At 46.6% G+C, this 19,891-nt stretch overlaps 1 protein-coding gene across 1 annotated transcript in view; it reads right to left on the bottom strand.

Moving 5' to 3' along the window:
* The window catches only part of Aff3 (ALF transcription elongation factor 3), a 474,038-nt gene that overhangs the window by 60,185 nt on the left and 393,962 nt on the right, over positions 1-19,891 (bottom strand). The window contains exon 11 of the mRNA XM_051152759.1: positions 8,582-8,622. Coding sequence (XP_051008716.1) covers positions 8,582-8,622 — 41 coding nt within the window. The remainder of the gene's footprint in view (positions 1-8,581; positions 8,623-19,891) is intronic.

Raw genomic sequence — 19,891 nt, 5'->3', positions numbered from 1 at the left:
TCGAGAGTGAGTTTCTGGTGTACAGATACCAGAACCTCTACCAGTGAACTGGTTCAGAACTGTGGATGTTCACCCATCGGATTGGTAGACAAGAAGGGGACATTTTAAGTCTTGTCACAATACAAAGCATTGCAATGGAAGCTGGTGTGTGTGTGTGTGTGTGTGTGTGTGTGTGTGTGTGTGTGTGTGTGTGTATAGGCTACAGTAGCTGTGGGAACCCATGCCAAATTCTGCCATGTTAGAAATCCTGTGCTTAGGCTGTATGCTGTGACCTTCGAGTTGCTGACCTTTGCCTCACCACGAGGTCTTATGTTCTAGGCTATCCTTGGACTATTTACCTTTGAAAGAAGTAGAGAAGTCTCAATTTGGAACCACCCAGAGGATCTAGAAAGTTCTTACAAGGAACTACTCAGAGAACTAGGAAGTTCTACAGAGAGCGATTTAGACTATTGCATTCTTGCCCAGGGACTAGGATAAATGAGATTAAAATAAATCCTATTGACCTTGCTTTATATATGTTCCTGCTAGTCGACAATAAAGTGAATCTTGATCAGAAATTTCCTGACTTGATTCGTTATTTCTCGTGTTTCTGTATCCTACTTTCAATCCCCACTCCCTCTTTCAGGTGAACCCTGATTCAATTGTTCCCACGGGCTGGGACCCGACAAGTAGCCACCTAGCCTGACCTCTCTTGGTGCTGGATAAGACTGCAGAACTTCCCCCCTTATGATTGGGCTTTTTGCATTGGGCAGTTTACATCGGAGACTGTCTTGCCTACCCTTGGACTGATCTTAAAACGTCGTTCAATGTTTTTCCTCTTATTCTATCCATGTTGCTTGACTCGAAAACAAGCTGCTACCTGCCTGAATGCCTGGATGGCAAGCACCTGTGGATCAGCTTCTCCCTTCCAAGGAACTCCGATGCTGGGATGGAGCCAGAGTCAGGAAACTACTCTCTACCTTCTGCCCAGAGTCGCCTCTGTAACCACAAAGCACTGGCTTGCTTCACCCAGGTATCATTTGCTTATCCAACAATGTCTTATCCCTAATTGCCAGGTAATGTTCTAGAAATAAAAAGATGACTAAGGCAGCAATAACATGGATGCGAAAGATGGCCAAGCCGACAGCGGAGGCCTCTGACTCTTTCTTAGCTTTTGTGCAGAGAATAGCAGGAGTGTGCCGCTTGGAGCTGGGCAACTGCTTCCGTGTGGCCCTTGGTGAGTCATATGACCTGTCCATGGTTTGTTTTTTAAGGTTCCATGTACATCTCAGGACTGTTCGGAAGATTATAAAATGATATGGTAAACGGGACAGTACTTCTGAACAGTAACACTCTTTAAAAACGGTATTCCAAAGTCTTCATGATAAGGAATTCCTTGCTTTGGAGAGACTAGGGAATGTGGTCCTACAGGCATGGTTGATGGAGACCTGCCAGTTTAACGCCCTGAGAGCTGTGAGTTTAAAATGTCCTTAAAAGCGCCCCCATCTCTTTGATGCTTAGGGAAGAGATCAGTTGGGCCATTAAGATTGCTCAGCAGGGAAAGGCACTCGCCACGAAGCCTGATGGCCAGAGTTCTCCTGAATCTGTAAGGGGCAAGGAGGGGACCGACGTCCTCAAACTGCCCTCTGACCTCCACAGGTACCCAATGGCATTTGTGTCACCCATAAGTAAACAGATGTCGAATGTTTTTTAAGAAAAGAGACGAGTTAGTAGCGCACAGCAGCAGTGGCTGTCCTCTCACATTGCCAGGGGCTGACCAGAACCCAGGGGTGCACTTGGGAACTGGGGCCTTCTGCAGCACACTACACCCCCTTAGCCCAGCTGAAGTTGACCCCTGTGACTGGGAGGGATAGCGGGGGGGGGGGGACGACGACAGCAAGGAGAAGCCCCTCCCAAGCCAGTCAGCGCCTGCCTTCCCACCCTCCGCCCTCCCTCAATACGCATTCTTTCTTGTTTCTAGGCAGATCATTTGACATTCTGCTCTGCAGGTGGAGGTGAAGCTGCCTCCATTGTGGGCTGTCATTTCCTTCGTTTCCTTCCGTTCTTCCTGCGGAAGTCAGGGCTCTGTGCGTGAGAGTTCTCTGAGAGAGCGGACAACGGGAGGTAGGGGTACATGAGCAGGGCTGGGCCTCTCCCCTCACAAAGGCCACGCCCGCCTCTGGCTGGCACGGGCTTGAGCAGAAAGCACCTCTCACCTAGTGCTCTTTGGTCGGTCCCCCACTGAGCATGTGCGCAGCGAGGCTCCATGGGACACATGAGTAAATCCATGGCAGTTGTTTGGATTTCAATATAAATGGGTCTTGGCCCCGAGAATCTGCCAGATGGGCAGACAGGTTATAGTCTGGCAACGAGTCTCCAAAGCTATAAAAATGTAGCCATGGCTGGAGTTTCACGCTGAGATTTCAGGAAGTGATTATACCGCATAGTTTAAGCACAGGGTCGTCTCTGCCCTTCAAGTGCCATTGCTACATAGGCATTGGCTTTCTCAAACGTTCTTTTTCTCCTCCTCCTCCTCCTCCTCCTTCTTCGAGTCAAGCAAATTTTTTTTCTCAACCCCTCATATTTCTAACAGAGTGTGATTTATTCATACAAAATGATGCTCCATTTTTATAAAACCCGAGCTGCTGCAAATGATGCCTGAGTTTCCACAGAAGATATTAATTCCTGGCCTGCTGCTATAAAGCATGCCTGCTCTCTGTGCAGAGGCTCTGTCGCCCCAAGACAGATGGAAGCAGTCTCGGGCTATGATTAACTTCTTAGTCCTGGCAATTTCCTCGTGCTCCTCTGGCTGCAGACTTCCAGATTGACCTCCAGTTCCTCTGCAAATGAACAGTCGCTCGGGTTGATAAATCACACGAATTCCTCTTCTGATCGGGGCTGTCTGCTATTTACTACTTACGAAGAGAACTTAGTCATATTCACGGCTCTTTGTATGCTGCGCACACAACTCCTTCCCTCTACCAGCCCTTTGCATATTCCCCGTGTTCCTAATAACGGGGTAGCTTCTGCGGCGTACAGTCTGCACCTTTTGTAAAGGACTTGAGTACCTACCCCTCTTTCCCTCACCTGTCCCCATGTCCATTAAGGGCCACCACCCAGCAGAAGAAAAAGCACTCAATATGAGGATAGGGCCCCTGTGCAAACTATTATCTAATGAATGGTTTATTTATCTCACCAGGAATTTTGCCACCTCTTCCTGCCCTGGTTACCTGTTTTCATCATATGGGACACCAGTGGGCCTCATGCTTCTCAAAGACATAAAGACAAAACCAAACCAAATCAGACCATCTTCCCATAACCTGTCCTGTTGTCTCAGGGAGGGTGCAGGTGAGCGGGCTGGAGTCCAGCCTCCCACTCGGCCGGGTGGACTCTTCCGGCTATTTGGACCGAAGTATAAACAAAGCCCATTGCTACGGTCGATGTCTGAGATGGTTTTAAAGTTAGGCAATGGATGTATTATAGCTTTAATTTTCCAAGATTGTTTATTGATCATGAGACTCCCCAAACTTCAGAAACACACGGCCTGGGTATTAAGCTCTGTGTACCAGTGCACAGCAGATACTGATAACGGGCTGTGTGCATTTGAAAAAGTCAGAAGAGGGCTAGTGAGATGGCTCAGTAGGTACAGGGACATGTTGCTAAGCCTGAGAAAAGGACTGACTATTGCAAGTTGTCCTCTGATCTACACACACGCACACACACACACACACACACTAAACGTAAGTAAATCTTTTAAAAAAGCTATAAGAAAGGGGTTTGAATGAAGAAATGATGTTTGAAGAGAAAGATGCTTTACCATTAAAACAAAAAGACTATTTATTTTACGTTTATGTCTATGAATGTCTTGCTTGCATGCATATTTTGCATCATGTGCATGCTTATTGGAGTCTTTGCACGCATATATTACATCATGTGCATGCCTATTGGAGTCTCTGGAACTGGGGTTATAGATGGTTGTAAGCTACCAAAGAGGTGCTGGGGATCGAAGCTTTCCTCTTTAAGAGCAACAGGTCCTTTTTTAGAGCAATAAATGTTCTTAACCACAGAGACGTCTCTCCAGTCCCCAGAATGTTTTTAATTTAACTAATATATCACACAAAGTGCTTGTGTATCAACGTGCCATGCCTGTGAATGTACACACTTTAAGTGTGCAGTTAGAAGATAAATCTCATTTTAAAAAGCTTGGTCTACACTATTAAACAGTGGCTGTGTGCTAGGGTGCCTCTTTTGAACATGAACCAGGAAAGGATGGAAAAGAGAATACTTCAGAAAGCATTGGATAGCATAAGCACTTGTGCCCCACCCAGCCTCAGGAAGAGAGTGGTCCGCTCACCCCCTACCTTCCCCTTCCCCACAGCTAGCCTTGCTGGGTCAGGTGGGAAAGTGACAAGAGTATCCTTCCTTCCCCTGGCCTTACAGTGTGAGCCCAGATCCTCCCATCAGCCTTGTCAGCACAGAGAAGCCACCCTTGGTGAGCATCTCCTTGTCCGTGGGCTGTTGTGAGCTGAGGGCAAATGGCTGGGCCAAGGAGACCAAGGCAGCATGGCTGGTAACTAGGCTTCTCTGCCTGATTCTAGAATCAAAACTTTAGAAGACATGTCAGGTTTGAAAACGCTTTGCCTTTTGAATAGAAACAAACTGCTGTGTGATCGTTGTGGGATTTTATAGAAAGAAGTGAGAATAGGCTAGAAGCAAACATGGTTTAGGAAGTCGGAGGGTTCCTGTAGCTCGATGAACCATAGGCTGTGATGGTTTACACATCAACTTGACAGGATAGAGAATTCCTCAGGAGCCAAGCTCCTGGGCATGCCTGGAGGGGCTGCTGAACTTGGGTTAACAGAGATGGGGAGACCCACCTTAACAGCACAATTCCATAGGCCAGGGGTGTCCCAGACCAAACAGAAAAAAGAAAGTGACTGATGCCTCATTGCTACCTGCTTCCTGACTGAAGACAAATGCCTCTGGCTTTCCCCCATGATGTCGAGGATCTGTGAGGCCAAATAAACCCTTCCTTCCTTAAATCTTTTGTCAGATGTTTGAGATAAGTAAGTGATAGATTACTCTACGATCTAAGTAGCTACCTTGCGTGTGCAGGGTTTGCGGTGATCAGTTCTGTTCCAAATCTGTAGTTATTTTGACAGACAGGATATTAAGCAAATCATACAATTATATTGACCAAGCCACAATATCTTTTTCTCTGATTGGTTTATTCGAAATATTAAGTAACATGATAGAAAAAGACACCTGCCATGTGATCAATTACAATTCCCTAATTAAACAAAACAAAAGAAAAATAAAAAGCTAGAAAATAATGACTCCAAATAATTCAGTAGGTATTTTTAAATTCTGATTTTCAGCAAGAGTTTTTGTAATTTTTTAAAAAACAGGTTCTCACTATATAGTCCTGGATGGCCTAGAACACCATATAAGACCCAGGCGAGGTGGTGCACATCTTTAATCCTCGCACTTGGGAGGTAGAGGTAGGTGGATCTCCATGAACTCAAGGCCAGCCAGGCTACACAGTAAGTCATCTCTAAATGATTTCAAAGGCTCTCATGTATGCCCCAGGTAATGAAAACAAATTATGTCCAAAGAAGGAAGAGGTGGCAAAATTCCTGATGAGCTGAGACAAACCAACCACAAGACCTCAGTTTGCCCAAGGCACACTCAGCATGACTTGCTCGTATTTTAAAGGGATGCCCTGCCTGGGGCCACAAGCTGCCCGTGCACAAGGGCAGCTACTGACACAACACAAGACTCCAAGCTCACTTAAAGGCTTTTTACATTGTAACTCAGTCATTTGGCTCTTGAACACAAATTCTGCCATAAGGTTGTGTCACAATGTCAAAAGGCTGGGCACACCCTTTTGCAGGCTCGTATCTCTCGAATGGCTCAGCCGTGACGTACCAACTACAGGAGAGAACAGAAGGAGAAGGCGGAGTCGCACAGCTGCATCATTAGAGCCCTGTGGCAGCCCCCGCCATCAGCTGGAAGTGAGCCCAGTTCCTCTAGTTTTGAATTAAAAAAAAAAAAGGTCTGGACTGAAGAAGGTACCGACTCCATTATATTGGGTAATAGAGGGATGGGGACAGTGGGAACCCTGGCTTCTGGGCAGGGCACTGGCTTGACAGGTCAGAGTGTTCAAAAGCGGCCAAAGGGCTTCTCACTATGATCCAGCTGCACTCGTGGGACATGCCCCTTGGGCTAGTATGCAGATATAAGTGAGTATATACCATTTGATTCTTTCTGCTTCTGGGTTAACTCACTCATTATGATCATTTCTAGCTCAATCCATTTATCCACAAATTTCGGGAATTCCTTGTTTTTAATAACTGAGTAGTATTCCATAGTGTAAATGTACCACAGTTTCTTTATCCACTCTTCTACTGAGGGACACTTAGGCTGTTTCCATGTTCTGGCTATTATGAATAAGGCTGCTATGAACATGGTTGAACAAATTTTCTTGTTGTGTGCTGGAGCATCTTCTGGGTATATTCCAAGGAGTAGAATAGCTGTGTCTTGAGGAAGCCCTATTCCCATTTTTCTGAGATAGCACCAGATAGATTTCCAAAGTGGCTGTACTAGTTTGCATTCCCATGAACGCCTTGGAACTGGGACAGAGGGGAAGGCATCCTATTGGGACTCTAAATGAGAGACGCATGGGAGAATAGCAAAATAAAAGGATACAGAGGGTCCTAGAAATCTACAAGTAGAACAATATGATAGGCAGATTTGGGCCCAGGGGCCCCGCTCAAACTAAGGCACCAGCCAAGGACAATACAGGAGGTAAACTTTAAACCCCTCCCCAGATCTAGCCAATGGTCAGAATATTCTCCACAGTTGAGTGGAGAGTGTGATATGACTTTCTCACGTACTCTGGTGCCTCACATTTGACCATGTCCCCTGGAGGGGGAGACCTGGTGGCACTCAGAGGAAGAACAGCAGGTAGCCAAGAAGAAACTTGATACCCTATGAGAATATATAGGGGGAGGTAATCCCCCTCAGGAACAGTCATAGGGGAGGGGAATAAGGGAAAAATGGGGGGGGGAGGAATGGGAGGATACAAGGGATGGGATAAACATTGAGATGTAACAAGAATAAATTAATTAAAAAAAAAAAAATCCAGCTGCACTGGCTTCTTCCCGGGCGAAGTCATCGAGAAGAAGCCTTTGAATGTCAGTCCTAGTGTCTGATGCCCATTTTCCTAAAGTATGGTTTGGTTCGCTCTGACAAAGGTTGCCATGGCGCTTCTCGTGTATGTATACATAGATAACCAAGAATATATTTTCTCTATTGGGGGCTTCATCCACCTAAAGGGTGTAAGTATGCACAGTGTGTAAAATAATACCACAAGCTTTTCACTATCCTCCAAAAAGCAGATATTTTATGCATTAGGCTGTGAAGCTGGGCTCCCCTGCTTTTTAAAGCATTTCATCGGAAGACTCTTACTTCCAAAGAGAAGGCAAAAAGAAGAGAGAAAGATGTGTAGGAAGAGCTTGATTTTGTGGCCCATGGTGAGTTTGCGTCCTGGGTCTCTCCGATCAAAAGAGAGGCAGCACATTTGCAGGCTTTCTGAAGCTCCCAGCAGCAGCTCAGGGTCTCTGCTCTCAGAGCACACACACTTGGGCGGCTGTCACTGGGAAAAGACTCTTCGGAGGAAATAAACATTTCGGGGTTCAGGCTACCACAGAGGAAATGCTTTTCGCCCACGTGCTCTAGATAATTTACCTAAGGGAGGAGCTGGACCTGAGAGGAGCGCAGGCCTAAGCTGCTTCAGTCAGCTCATTCTGAAAGGAAGGAAGTCTGAAGGAAGGGAGGGGCGGAGGCTGGCGAGACAATACTGAGGTGTTTGCCAGTCAGCCAGGAGGCAACTCCTACAGCGACCCACACTGACAGTTTCTCAGGGATAATGCAGAGATATGTAGGGACTTCGTCTTCACAGCCTGACGGAACACGCACACACGCACGCGATTCTGTATTTCCACATTTGCCGCTCGGCAACCTTTTAGAAAAAGGAGGATGGGAACGCCAGTTTGTGCTTTTTCTTCAGGTTTACGCGCCTCGTTCAGTCACAGGAGGCAGGAGAAACAAGCCAAGGTGTGAGGAGTCAGGCAGGGGACCATGAGTGGTTGGCTTATATGCATACAGCTCAAGAGAAAAATCTTACTGAAAGACTGAGTCCTTGGGGGAGTGGGGGTGTTGGGGGGGTAAGCGACATGGAAAGAGTGAAGAAAACACCTCAAAATAAATGAAGTACTTATTGTTGAAAAATGAGCCTGACTCCCAACCAATTCCAAAGTTCAGAATTTACTGCACCACCCAGGCCTTCCCCCCGCAAGTTTCCTGTCTCTTGTTTCATGGCACAACAAGGGATTCTTCATACTTTATGTGAAATACAACAAGGCGATTTTTGCAGTAATAAACTCCATGCACGCATGACAAATCCAAGCACGCAGAATGTTTAACATCCCAGTTCACAGATTCTTTGGGGACAAAATCTGATTATGAATTATATGCCACAATAAATAGGGCTCAATGTTTCATAAAGCAATTTATAGTTCATAAAAATGACAAAATGTACCTGTCAGAGAGGGCACGGAGAGCTGTTCTCTGGGCTGCCTGCTGCAAGAAAGAGCAGAGATGTTTATTTAATATTCTGACTTTTAAGTTATGCACCCAATCAACACTTTAAAAAAAATCTGTGTCACACACACATTTCTGCCAAGTAACCAAATTTTAAACTGTTAGCAACATAGTAGAAAGCACTGCTGTGTCATGAACGGAAGGTACTTGGTTAAGGGGTGCTGCAGTAAGGTACATCTGCCAACAGGGGGCAAATGTGGGGTGGGGGTGCTAAGGACAGTGTGCCGTAGGTCTCAGGAAACTTGACAAAGACCTGAGGTATTTTTTTCCCTACCTCCTGAAATTATTTTTCCATTGTGTTATCTTCACTTCCTGTAAGAAAAAACCCAAGAACTTCTTTTACCAATGAATCTGTGTTGTGGCGCTCTGTGTTGGTGTGTATGTGCCTGCTGTTGTGCTTGTGTGAGCATTGCTGGGCACACCTGTGGATGTGTGTACAGAGGCCAAGGAAGGCTCTGGGCTTTTCCTCTATTGCGGTCTGTCTTATTCCCTGGGGCCAAGGTCTACAACTGAACCCGAGGCTCTCCACTTTGGGTAGGTTGGCTGGCCATCAAATTCCCAGGATGCACTCCACCTCTGATGTTACAGGCACCCATGGCCATGCTTGACTTTTTGTAGTTTCTATACAAGTATTAAAGGTTTCATTTCAGTTCCCCAAGTTTGCATAGCATGTACTATTACCATGGAGCCATCTTGCTAGCTACTAAAGATATAATTTTAATTGTTTTTTATTGTTTTTTTTTTCCCCAGACTTACTAAAGGTTTCCACATTTGGAAACTGGGTCTTTGATTGGACAGTCACACAACAGTATGAGATTATTGATGTTTTTAGGCACAATAATGTTGTGACAATGGTTTTGTTTTTATGCTTAGGGGTTTTTAGCATCCAGGTGTGTTGGCGCACACTTGTAATTGCAGCACTCAGGAGGCAGAGGCAGGCGGATCGCTGTGAGTTCAAGGCCAGCCTGGTCTACAAAGCGAGTCCAGGACAGCCAGGGTTACATAGAGAAACCCTGTCTCAAAAAACCAAAAACCGAAAAGAAAAGAAAAGAAAAGTAAAAGTTTTTAGCGACCCAGGGAGGAGGCTTATTGGTAGCACGCTCACTGTGCAAGCAACAGCACTCCTGTCTGGATCCCTAGCAGTCACGTGAGAACACGCACATATGTGCATCTCAAGTCTAGCAGTGGGGACGCAGAGGTGAGTGTACTCCTCAGCTAGCCTAGCCCAACAGTGAAAGACTCTGTCTCAAAAAACAAAGAAAAAGGGAAGTATTCTTTGACAGAAGCGCAGCAAGCATGCCGGCTAGTCACCAGTCATGTGTAATGGTCTGATCTCAGACGCAGTTCCTCCTGTTGGCGATACTCAGTCCACTTCAACCTCAGGTGGAACTGGCTGCCATCATGACCTGCATTTGTCACCTCGGTGCTTAAACAGTTCTGCCTTCGCCTGTGGTTAAGACTTAGCTTGCTCACTATGGATGCTCCCTTGGCTCTGTGTAAGTTGTGTCAGGACAGCCTCTCTCAGCTCTGCAGCCTCTTTAGCCCTTCCTTGGCCACTTTGTAATCAGTGCATGTGTGACCTGAGAGTTGCTATTAGTGAACTGAGACTGGCATAAAGGAACTTGAGACTGCCAATGGCTACTGCAGGGGAAAAATTAATGCCATTTCCTACATGTCATTTATATTCTGCTTTTAATACCATGTTCTGTATGAGAACTTGTCTCCAGGTGACCCCACTTCTTCCTGCGTTTTGGGAATGATCTCACACTGTCATAAACTGGGCCTGCCAGCACTCTTCAGAAACTCCACCAGAACAATTAGATACAATTAACACCCAATGATCCTCTGAGATAAAGCAACTTTCCCTTGAGATCCAGCCTCCACCCAACCTGCCTGAAGGTCCACACTCCTCAGACTCATGACTCCCGTTTATGGTTTTTCCCTTACTTCCCTGTGACCCCAACCCCTAATTACAGTTTTTTCCTTATAAACCAATTACCCTTGGAGCTTCGGGAGCACTCTCCTATCCTGTTGCGTCAGGAAGGATTGTGATCTGAGGCTCTGAGCCCGTAATACTGGACTCTGTGTATATTGCATTGGTATCGAGTCCTGGTGGTCTTTTTTTGGGAGTCTCGCGATCTGGGTAATCTTGGCATAACACTACCTTCCAAGCAAAACTAGGAGCAAATTACAGCCAATGAAACTGCTGTATTTTGTAAATTTCTGGTTACCCAGTAAATTCTGACATTGTGGAAAGGCAACAAGTAAAAAAAAAAATAGCATGGAGAGTGACTGAAGGAGACACCCAAGATGACCTCCGGCCATCACAGGCAGGAGCGCGTGCACACATATGTGCCCACCCCCACATGCATCACGAGGGACAGAAGTAAAGGTCCAATGTGAACTAAAGTCAATTGACTCTTCTCTTCTATCTCCCCTGTCTTCCTGTTCCTCTTGCTGACTTTTATGACGGAGGGTACAGTGAGTGTTGATGCACAGTTGGTGGAAAATGATTTAGAGAGGAAAGGAAGACAAACAAAAAGCAAGAAATGGCTGTGCACCCACTGCGGTGCCTGTGAAATGGTCCGTCCCACGCGGTGGCACCTACAGTGACCTTGCCGGCTTAGGTTTGGCCAGCTCTACCATAAGCTGGGTGGGAACAGGGAGGCTTTCCTTTAGTGAACCCTCATGGTGTTGACTGAGAGACTGGACACTGCGCTTGTCACCCATTAACCAATGACTTTCTGTCATCCTTCACTCTTCAGTCTGTCAATGTGCTGAACGTCACCACAGAGGCAACATGCCCACACTAGTCACAATCACCCACACTACCATTTTTTTTTTAAATGCTTGATTTTTTGACTATGTTTTTCATTGTAGATATTCTTTATTATGAAATATTCTGCGGAGGACAATCATCATCCATTAAGAAAGGCAATAAGAATGTACGAAACATTTAAAATCACCCATTCAGGGAAAAATAGCCGTGGTACTAAAGTGCTGTATTATAACCTAGGCAAGGACTATTAAGAGATCTTGCTGGCTAATTAAAAAAAAAAGAATCTTCAGTTTTTTTCATACTATCTTATATTACAGTTGAAAAGTAATAAAAAAATAAACATCGGGATTAAGCAGTCAAGAAAAAAATTACTTAGGGGACTCGTGATTGAAACCTGAAAACTAGCTGTAAACTAGACGAATTGCCCACTTCCATGCCTTCAAGAACTGTAGCGCAGTGACCACATTTTCCCTCCTTAATCTCTCGTCAGCCTCTCCTTGCAGCTCGCCTTTGACTCCGCTGCAGCAGCGAAGACACTTGAGAAGGCTGAGAGAGCCTAGCCAATCTTTCCTGAGTACATTATTCATTCATGAGTGACGCTGAGCTCAACTCTATAAGACAAAACACATTTTCTGCCAGAAACAAGTCATTTCCAGGCTCCCCTCAAGAGATGACATCTTTTCTCTGTCTTTATCTTAACAAGGTTAGTGCTTGGAAACATAAGCAGCAGATATTCTGGCTCCAACGTATGCTAAGTGAACCACAAGTCAATCTGGTGAGGAAGGGACACCGAAGAGGAAATTCAAGGCCCTTTGGCAACTGGGTCCAGCATAGGGCGAGTCCACAGACACTGGAGTGGGGAGGAAAACAAAAGGAAATGAGGGGCCAAAGTTCAGAGGTAGCCCAGAGTCATGTAATTTCTTGGTGGAAACAGAATTTATGCCTGGATACATATGTAACTTGCTTTTAGCTGCCCATTGTGTATAGGTGCTGGGTTTGTTGCAGGTGACAGGGAAAATGGATTCAGGCCTTCACTACACCTCTTTGAGTCTGGAGGTGGAGCAGACATGAGAAGGTGGATTGCAATGACTATGGCTGAGGAGGACAGTAGGCTATGGCTGAGGAGGACAGTAGGCTATGGCTGAGGAGGACAGTAGGCTATGGCTGAGGAGGACAGTAGGCTATGAAAGGGAGCAGTGAAACAACAAATGGTTACAGCAAGCTCAGTCAGTCTGGAATAACAAGGCCTGAAGGGGAAAAAAAAAAAAAAAAAAAAAAAAAAAAAGAATATGAGACCAGAGAAATGGGGGTGGGAAAAGGAGAGCCAATAGACCAGGAAAACGGGGAAAGAAAGAAGAGAGCTATTAGGACAGAGGAATTAGGGTGGGCGAGGAGGAAGGTCTGGATGCAGAGGAAACATCTCGAGAATAAAAGCTTCGGCAGGCTTAGATCCTGGCTCAGGTGAAAAACTGTATATCACTGTGGTACAGGTCAGAAGGGCAGTAGGACCATGGCGGAGCCAAACCAGGCCAATTTCAAGGGCTATAGAGGTCAAATGTAGGCTTGTGACTATATAGGACAGAAGCTATACAGCGCATGTGTTACCTTCTGTATCACTCCTGTGGGTCTATAACAGAAAGTAACAGGGGGGTTGGTGACATAGAGTATAGTTTCAGATGCTACAGCAGCTTCTGTTTTGTATGGTGAACGAGATTGGACAAGGAAGAACGGCCTGCAGGGCTATTACAATGATCAAACAAGAGGAATATCTGATGACATCGAAGATGGAGAGGACATCGGTACCCTTTGCAGCTCTTCTTGAGGGCACTGTCTCTGGTAGGATACGGCAGCACCAGACGTCAGGCCTGAGCACCTGGTATGGATGGAAAGCACTGGTGGAGGTGTGGGATTAGGGGTGTGGGGATAGGAGTCAAAGTGGAGTAGGTCTTATGCCTACGCATGGTTACGTGCAGATGGTGGATGGTATCTGGGAATGTTAGCCTGAAGATGTTAAACACGAAGCAAATGAAGACGCCAACGATATGGTGGAGGGAGGCGGCTCCGCTTGGTGTAAGTGTGAGGACCTATGTTTGAGCCCCAGAGCCCACATTCCCTAAGAAGTGTGTGTGTGTGTGTGTGTGTGTGTGTGTGTGTGTGTGTGTGTGTGTGTGTGAGAGAGAGAGAGAGAGAGAGAGAGAGAGAGACAGAGACAGACAGACAGACAGACAGACAGACGGGGGGAGGAGGGAAGAAGGGAAAGGGGTGGGAAAGAAGGATGGAAGAGGAAGGTGGAAGAGGAGGGAGGGGAGGAGGAGGAGGAGGAGTTATGGCACACATTTATAAGTTTGGGAAGGGGGAGACAGGGAGATCCCTGGGGCCATCCTATCCTAATTAAGCCATCACATCCTAATGTGCAAATTACAGATAAAGAGAGAAACAGGGGTTTCCCCCTCCCAATAATGGTGAATGACACCTGAGGTGGATCTCTGGCCGCCTCACATATATGCATATACACACACGCACATGAATATACATACACAGATACCCTCCCCTCTCGGCAAAGTACCCACAACAGTCATGAAATTGATCCATATGGCTTAAAGTTCTGGACCGACATTTTGCTGTTGTTCTAAAGGAAGCCCTCCTTGTGTTTTCCTTGGTGAGCATCAGCACTGTTCCATTCTGGGTTGCTAGAATTGCGGACCCAGAGACTGCTGTTCAACAGGCTCTCTCCTTACCCTGCTCTGTGCCGGGGGCAGGCAGAGCCACTGAGGACAATGTGACTTAAGCTTCCTGTAAGAACACTTTGAGAGTGACTGTTGGAGACTGAGATGCTAACCAGATGGCAGTCGGAGGGAGGAGGAGAGAAAACTCTGCTTGGCTGAGTCCCCTGGCTGTCTGGTTGTTCTCATAAAGTCTGCTCTGTGCGAATACTGCTTGCTCTGTATAAAACCCATATTGAGTGGCTCCTAAGGACAAGGCAGAATTTCAGAGGTGGCAGAATTCATCAGTAAAGCAAGCCAGCGGCTGAATGGGGGCATGGCAGCTCTTGGAGCCAGAGGCAGCCAACGTTTGTAAAGCTTTCAGGCTCTTTCCAAGCAACCCCAATTTGGGTTCTGCCTAAGCTCTGAAGTCCAGCTCTTGCTCTCTCTTTTTACTAATTGCTTCTTCAACTTTCCTTGGTGCCCTCCTCCCCCAAACTCTGGTCTTTAGCAGGAGTTAGGTATTAATCACTGTGAAGCTCGCCATGGGGGCAAAGGGCCAGGAGGGGTTAATCCCGGCTTCCCACACTCCCTGGGTGCATTCCTCTTCAGCAGAGAGCACTTGCTTACATTTAGAGGGTGTAAAGAGTGACTTGTTGCATGATTGAGTCTTCTGGGCGGTTAAGGAAGGCATGTGGGCTTTTGTTAAACATCTCCAGGACATTTTACTCGCTGGAGGCCCACTCTGAACTACCTGTGACTGTTCGGTTCTGGGTAGTATTTCCCTTGTGGACTTGGGCTCTGGTGCATCATGACAGGACTGGATAAAGAAGGGACAAGCCTAGCTGTGGTTGGGGGTGTGGGGGGAGGACCAAAGGCCACTAGAATCACCAGAACTAGCCTAATTGATAACATGCTGCTTCTGGGTGATGGGAGAGTCAACCTCACCTGCCCTCAGAATTGAGTGGAGGGGGGGGGTGCCTTGTGAGGGTAGCAGAAAACTTTTGGATTCTGGGACACAGCACTGGCAAGACGGTTGTGCCTTCTCAGAGTGAGAGAGCATGCACATACAAGCACGTGCCCACCTGTGTGTTCACACCTTCAGAGGGAGAGAAAATGCACATGCAGACACATGCCTACTCATGTGTTCACACCTTCAGAGGGAGAGAGCATGCACACACAAGCACACGCCCACCTGTGTATTCACATCTTTAAGGACAGCAATCACATGGGAGTGGTGACACCTAAAGCTGGCTGAGCTGCCAGGAGAGTGTCTACGGGAGGGTATGCCTTTACAGCTCTGCTTTCGACATTGGGAGATTTGGAATGTGGATGTTGAGCCTAGGAAGCAGGTCTAAATCAGGTGCTGGTTCACCTTCTAGAAGGCTCTCTGGCCTCTAGGTCTTACCACAGTAGGCACATCTCTTCCGAGGATCCAGTGGCATACAGTAGTAAGGTAAAGGAACAAAGTCAGTTACTGGTAGCGAATCTCAGGTGGTATGCTATCTGGTGAGTCCCTCTGGACTGCTGGAGTTTGGGTTAGAGTTAAGACTGGGCTGTGTATGGGGTCACTGGGTTTGCTGTGGTGAAGTTTTGTGAAAAGGTAATGCTGGTAGGAAATACAGAAAGCTGACGTAGCTTTGTACGCTTTGGACTACCTGGTTACTTAGGCTTGGGTTGCGGACAGATCAAGCGTCCCTGTCCCCATGGAAAGTCACACGTGCAGGAATTAGAGCTTGATGTTCCAAGCACTCTGCCAGACCCTACGTGACCCGCCGTAGCTCTGTGGCCTACTCATCTGGGCTCTGGCTACTCTGCTTGTGGAACCTTTTCACGTGGCAATTTGAATGCAGGCATAACTTGAGCAAGGTCCAGTTGGTGATGGCTTATTGATAACTGTGATTTAATTATATATATCTAAAACTCCGACATATGATCTCTCTCTTCCTCCCTCCCTCCTCCCTCCCTCCCTCTCTCTCTCCCTCCCTCTCTCTTCCTCCCTCCCTCCCTCCCTCCCTTTCTCTTCCTCCCTCCCTCCTCCCTCCCTTCCTCCCTCCCTCTCTCCCTCCCTCTCTCTTCCTCCCTCCCTCCCTCTCTCTCTCTTCCTCCCTCCCTCCTCCCTCTCTCCCTCCCTCTCTCTTCCTCCCTCCCTCCCTCCCTCTCTCCCTCCCTCTCTCTTCCTCCCTTCCTCCCTCCCTCTCCCCCTCCCTCTCTCTTCCTCCCTCCCTCCCTCCTTCCCTCCCTCTCTCTCTCTCTTTCTCTCTCTCTCACACGCACACACAGGGTCACAGTGACGTGATCTGTCAACACACGTGTATGCTGAGCACATCAGGGTAATGGCATCTTCATGATCTCAAACATTTATCATTTCTTTGTGTCGGGAATATTCGAAATCTTTACTAGCCTCGCTGAAATTTGTGAAGGACTGTTGCCAACTCTATTTATCTCTACTGTGTTAGAGAGAACATGTGAAATTATCCCACTTGTCCAAATGCACCCTCATGCCACCCACTATCATCTCTCTACCCTCCCCCCACACTCTTCCTGCTGGGCTCTGTTTCTACTACTTTCTCCAAGGGCCTCTTTGCTCTAGGAGTTGGGTCCTAGGGGGAGTCACTTCTTACTTCAGGAGTTCCCAAGTGCCTCTGGAGCTTTTGCAAGCGTCCCTTGGCTGCCTTAGTAAGATGCCCTGGTGGACTTCCCGAATGTCCCACTGGTCTTGGTGGGTGGTCAATACCTGTGAGTGCAGAGTCTCCACATGTTACTGTGCTTTCACATGAAGACCACACAGGAAAGCGGAATAAATATCTTGGTAGCTTTGTGTTAACTACAATCTCACTGAAGAACCCATATCTGTCTGGCTTAACATTTCATTCAGTCTGTGCTACTAAAAAATACCCAGAGTTTGAAAGTAAAAATAGGTTTGTACTGGTCAGGAAGATTATCTCAATTGTACTTTCCGAACCAGTTATGCAAGAGGAAGTCAAAACTATTCCGAGCTTGTTATTGGTTTTCACTTCCTATATGGACACGGCTCTGCAGCCACTGTGTGCGAGTGCACGCACTCTTCTTAGAACTGCCTTGTACTTTTACAACCAAAGTCTATCTTGAAGGAAGATAAACCTAGAGAGACAGGAAGAAATCCTGGCGAACCTGGACCTCCCATATTTCAGCTGTGGTAATGATTGTAAGAAATACCAAATGTAGCCCGGCATGGCAACCCGTGCCATTAATCCCAGCACTCGGGAGACGGAGGCAGGCAGACCTTTTGTGAGTTTTAGGCCAGCCTGGTCTACAAAGTGAATTCAGGGCAGCCAAGGCAACATAGAGAGATCCTGTTGCAAAAAAAAAAAAAAAAAAAAAAAAAAAAGAAAAAAAAAAAAAAGAAAAAAAAAAAAAAAGAAAAAAAAAAAAAAGAAATACTAAACAGGAGTCATTTCTATCAAATACTATAAAACTAGGGTTTAGGACAAGAAATTGAGGTCTTTTTATCTTCCTCTGCAGGTAAGACTTTTATGCAACTATTTTAATCATTCCCAGCCAGCAAGACATCTGTTTACACAAAGGCCCAATGCTCTATTCTAGAAAGCTGGTGGCCTTGAGTTGTACTGCTTTCCTTTTTGGGCAGTAGTCCCTTCCCAGTCACCCCCCCCCCCCCCCCCCCGCTCATGTCTTATTCGCCAATTCTAATTGAATTGATTGAGAGTCTTACCCCAGCCAATAGAGAAAAGACATAGCCGCTAACTGAGCCAGGAAAAAAAAAGTCAAATGCATTTTCTGTTTCAGGGTGTGTTCACCCTTCCGAGCTCACCCTCTGACCAAGGATAAAGTCTGTAGTGCCCGGACACTTCAGCTGGAAAGCTGGTCTCTTTCCCTAACAATGTGGGGGCTTTGTCTGGGCACCCAGCTCACCTGAGGGAGTACCGCAGACCCAGTTCTAACAACTGAGTTGAGTTTATTCCATTCAGCCTAACCCGTGGGCTGTGGAGCTGGTCTGGATAGAACCGGAAAGTGCCAACAACCCTTGAATCACAAATGGGTTGTCTGCGTGCTTCTCTAGGCTAAGGGTCTCCAGAGAAGAGCTGCGCATGGGAGATAACCAGCCCCAGGCGTGGAGAAAAATCAGGACAACAAAAATGAAAACAAAACTTCCCAAATGCTTGGCCGAACCAAACACCTGAAGACCTAACTGCAGGAGACGCCACCATGCACACCTGGAGAGATGTGCTGGCATGCACACCTGGAGAGATGTGCTGGCATGCACACCTGGAGAGATGTGCTGGCATGCACACCTGGAGAGATGTGCTAGCACACACAGACAGCTGACACTCTAAATATTGATGTTTCCCAACCAACTAATGCAGAAAACAAACAGAAACCCCAAAGTCCACATCATCAAAACCACAGGACCAAGGGTCACCCCTCCCAGGGAAAGGTATGTGCTCTGGAGGGAGCGTTCCACGTTCACTGCCAACTAACAGTCCTGCTGAGATTGGGCCATCAGCTGTGTCTCCCTGAGCTCCTGGAATGGAGGGGCCTGGTCGGTGCTACTGACAGCTGTGATTGACAAAACCTTGCCTCAGTTAAAAAAAAAAAAAGTCCCTTGTGTGAGCTCTACAATTTTAGCAAAGACCATGGTTTCCTGTTTTTGTGATAATCATTTGATTTCCTGCACTCACTGGGCCATCTTTTAATTTTTATAGAACTTAACATGAGTTTCTCACTTTTCAGATTTCCATTCGCTAAGGCATATTCTTCAGCCTGCGCTCAAGCAAACCTCACCTGGACCCCAAAGCCTCTAAAATGTGAAGGGACAGCGCATGTGCCTTCACACGCTCATGTGGGGACAGTGACAGTTCAATCAACTACTTCAATTTTGGAAATCACAGCCGATTAGAATGGAAAGAGGAGAAACTGGCTTCCCTTCTCCCGCCTACCGGATGTGTGGCTTTCAACAAATGTTTACACCGGTTTCTGTAATTTGTTAATGAAATTTTCATTTACTTTGGATGAGAGTAGAATTTTGTTTATCAGATGGGAATTACCCAACTGAGCATTAGGCTGATAAACAAGGCCGCCCTCCTGCTGAGGACTTAGGTTTGCTTTCTTGATTGTGATTGACAGGTATGACAAAGCTCTGATAGCAGGTGTCTTCCAACTGTAGCTACTGTATTTCCATGCAGAAGGGAAAGTAACTCAGCAGAGCTATTGACTGTTTACCCAGGTACACGATTACAAGGCTAGAAACACAAGCCCTCTTCTCCCTCCCCTGCCCCCCCTCCCACCCCCCAGTGTTCCTACTGGGCTTTAACTATGTAATATGTAGTCTTTTGCACAGTCCTTTAGGAACGAGGCTCTTTTGGCATTGAAATTTTGCTTAAAGTTTTTTTGTGGTTAAATTATCATAACAAATATTACTAATGTGCAATTCATCTTAAGCAACAAGCCAGCAGCTTGCATGGTTATGTGGAGCTTAAGTCGGCGCTTAAGACTATTCTGGGGGATGATTTATGCAAAAATTGTCTCGCTCTTGTTTGGCTACAAATAACATCTCTAATACACTCCATTTCTCATGGAAGAGAAACTTGATTTTGGAGCCGTGCCCCCCCAAACCTGGTCCTGATTACTGCTTTAACTCCTGTTTATATAATTCCGCACAGCTTTGGCAGGATTCAAGAGCACATACCAGGGTGTTGGCTTTTATGAATCTCCTGGGATGTGAATGTCACGCTGAGTGGATGGACCCTGGCCACAAATCCCAGACATG

Source organism: Acomys russatus, chromosome 11 (assembly GCF_903995435.1).
Source record: "Acomys russatus chromosome 11, mAcoRus1.1, whole genome shotgun sequence".
In the NCBI taxonomy this organism is placed as follows: Eukaryota; Metazoa; Chordata; class Mammalia; order Rodentia; family Muridae; genus Acomys; species Acomys russatus.
Note: the sequence above shows the minus strand (reverse complement) of the source record. Positions and strands in the feature narration are given on the sequence as shown.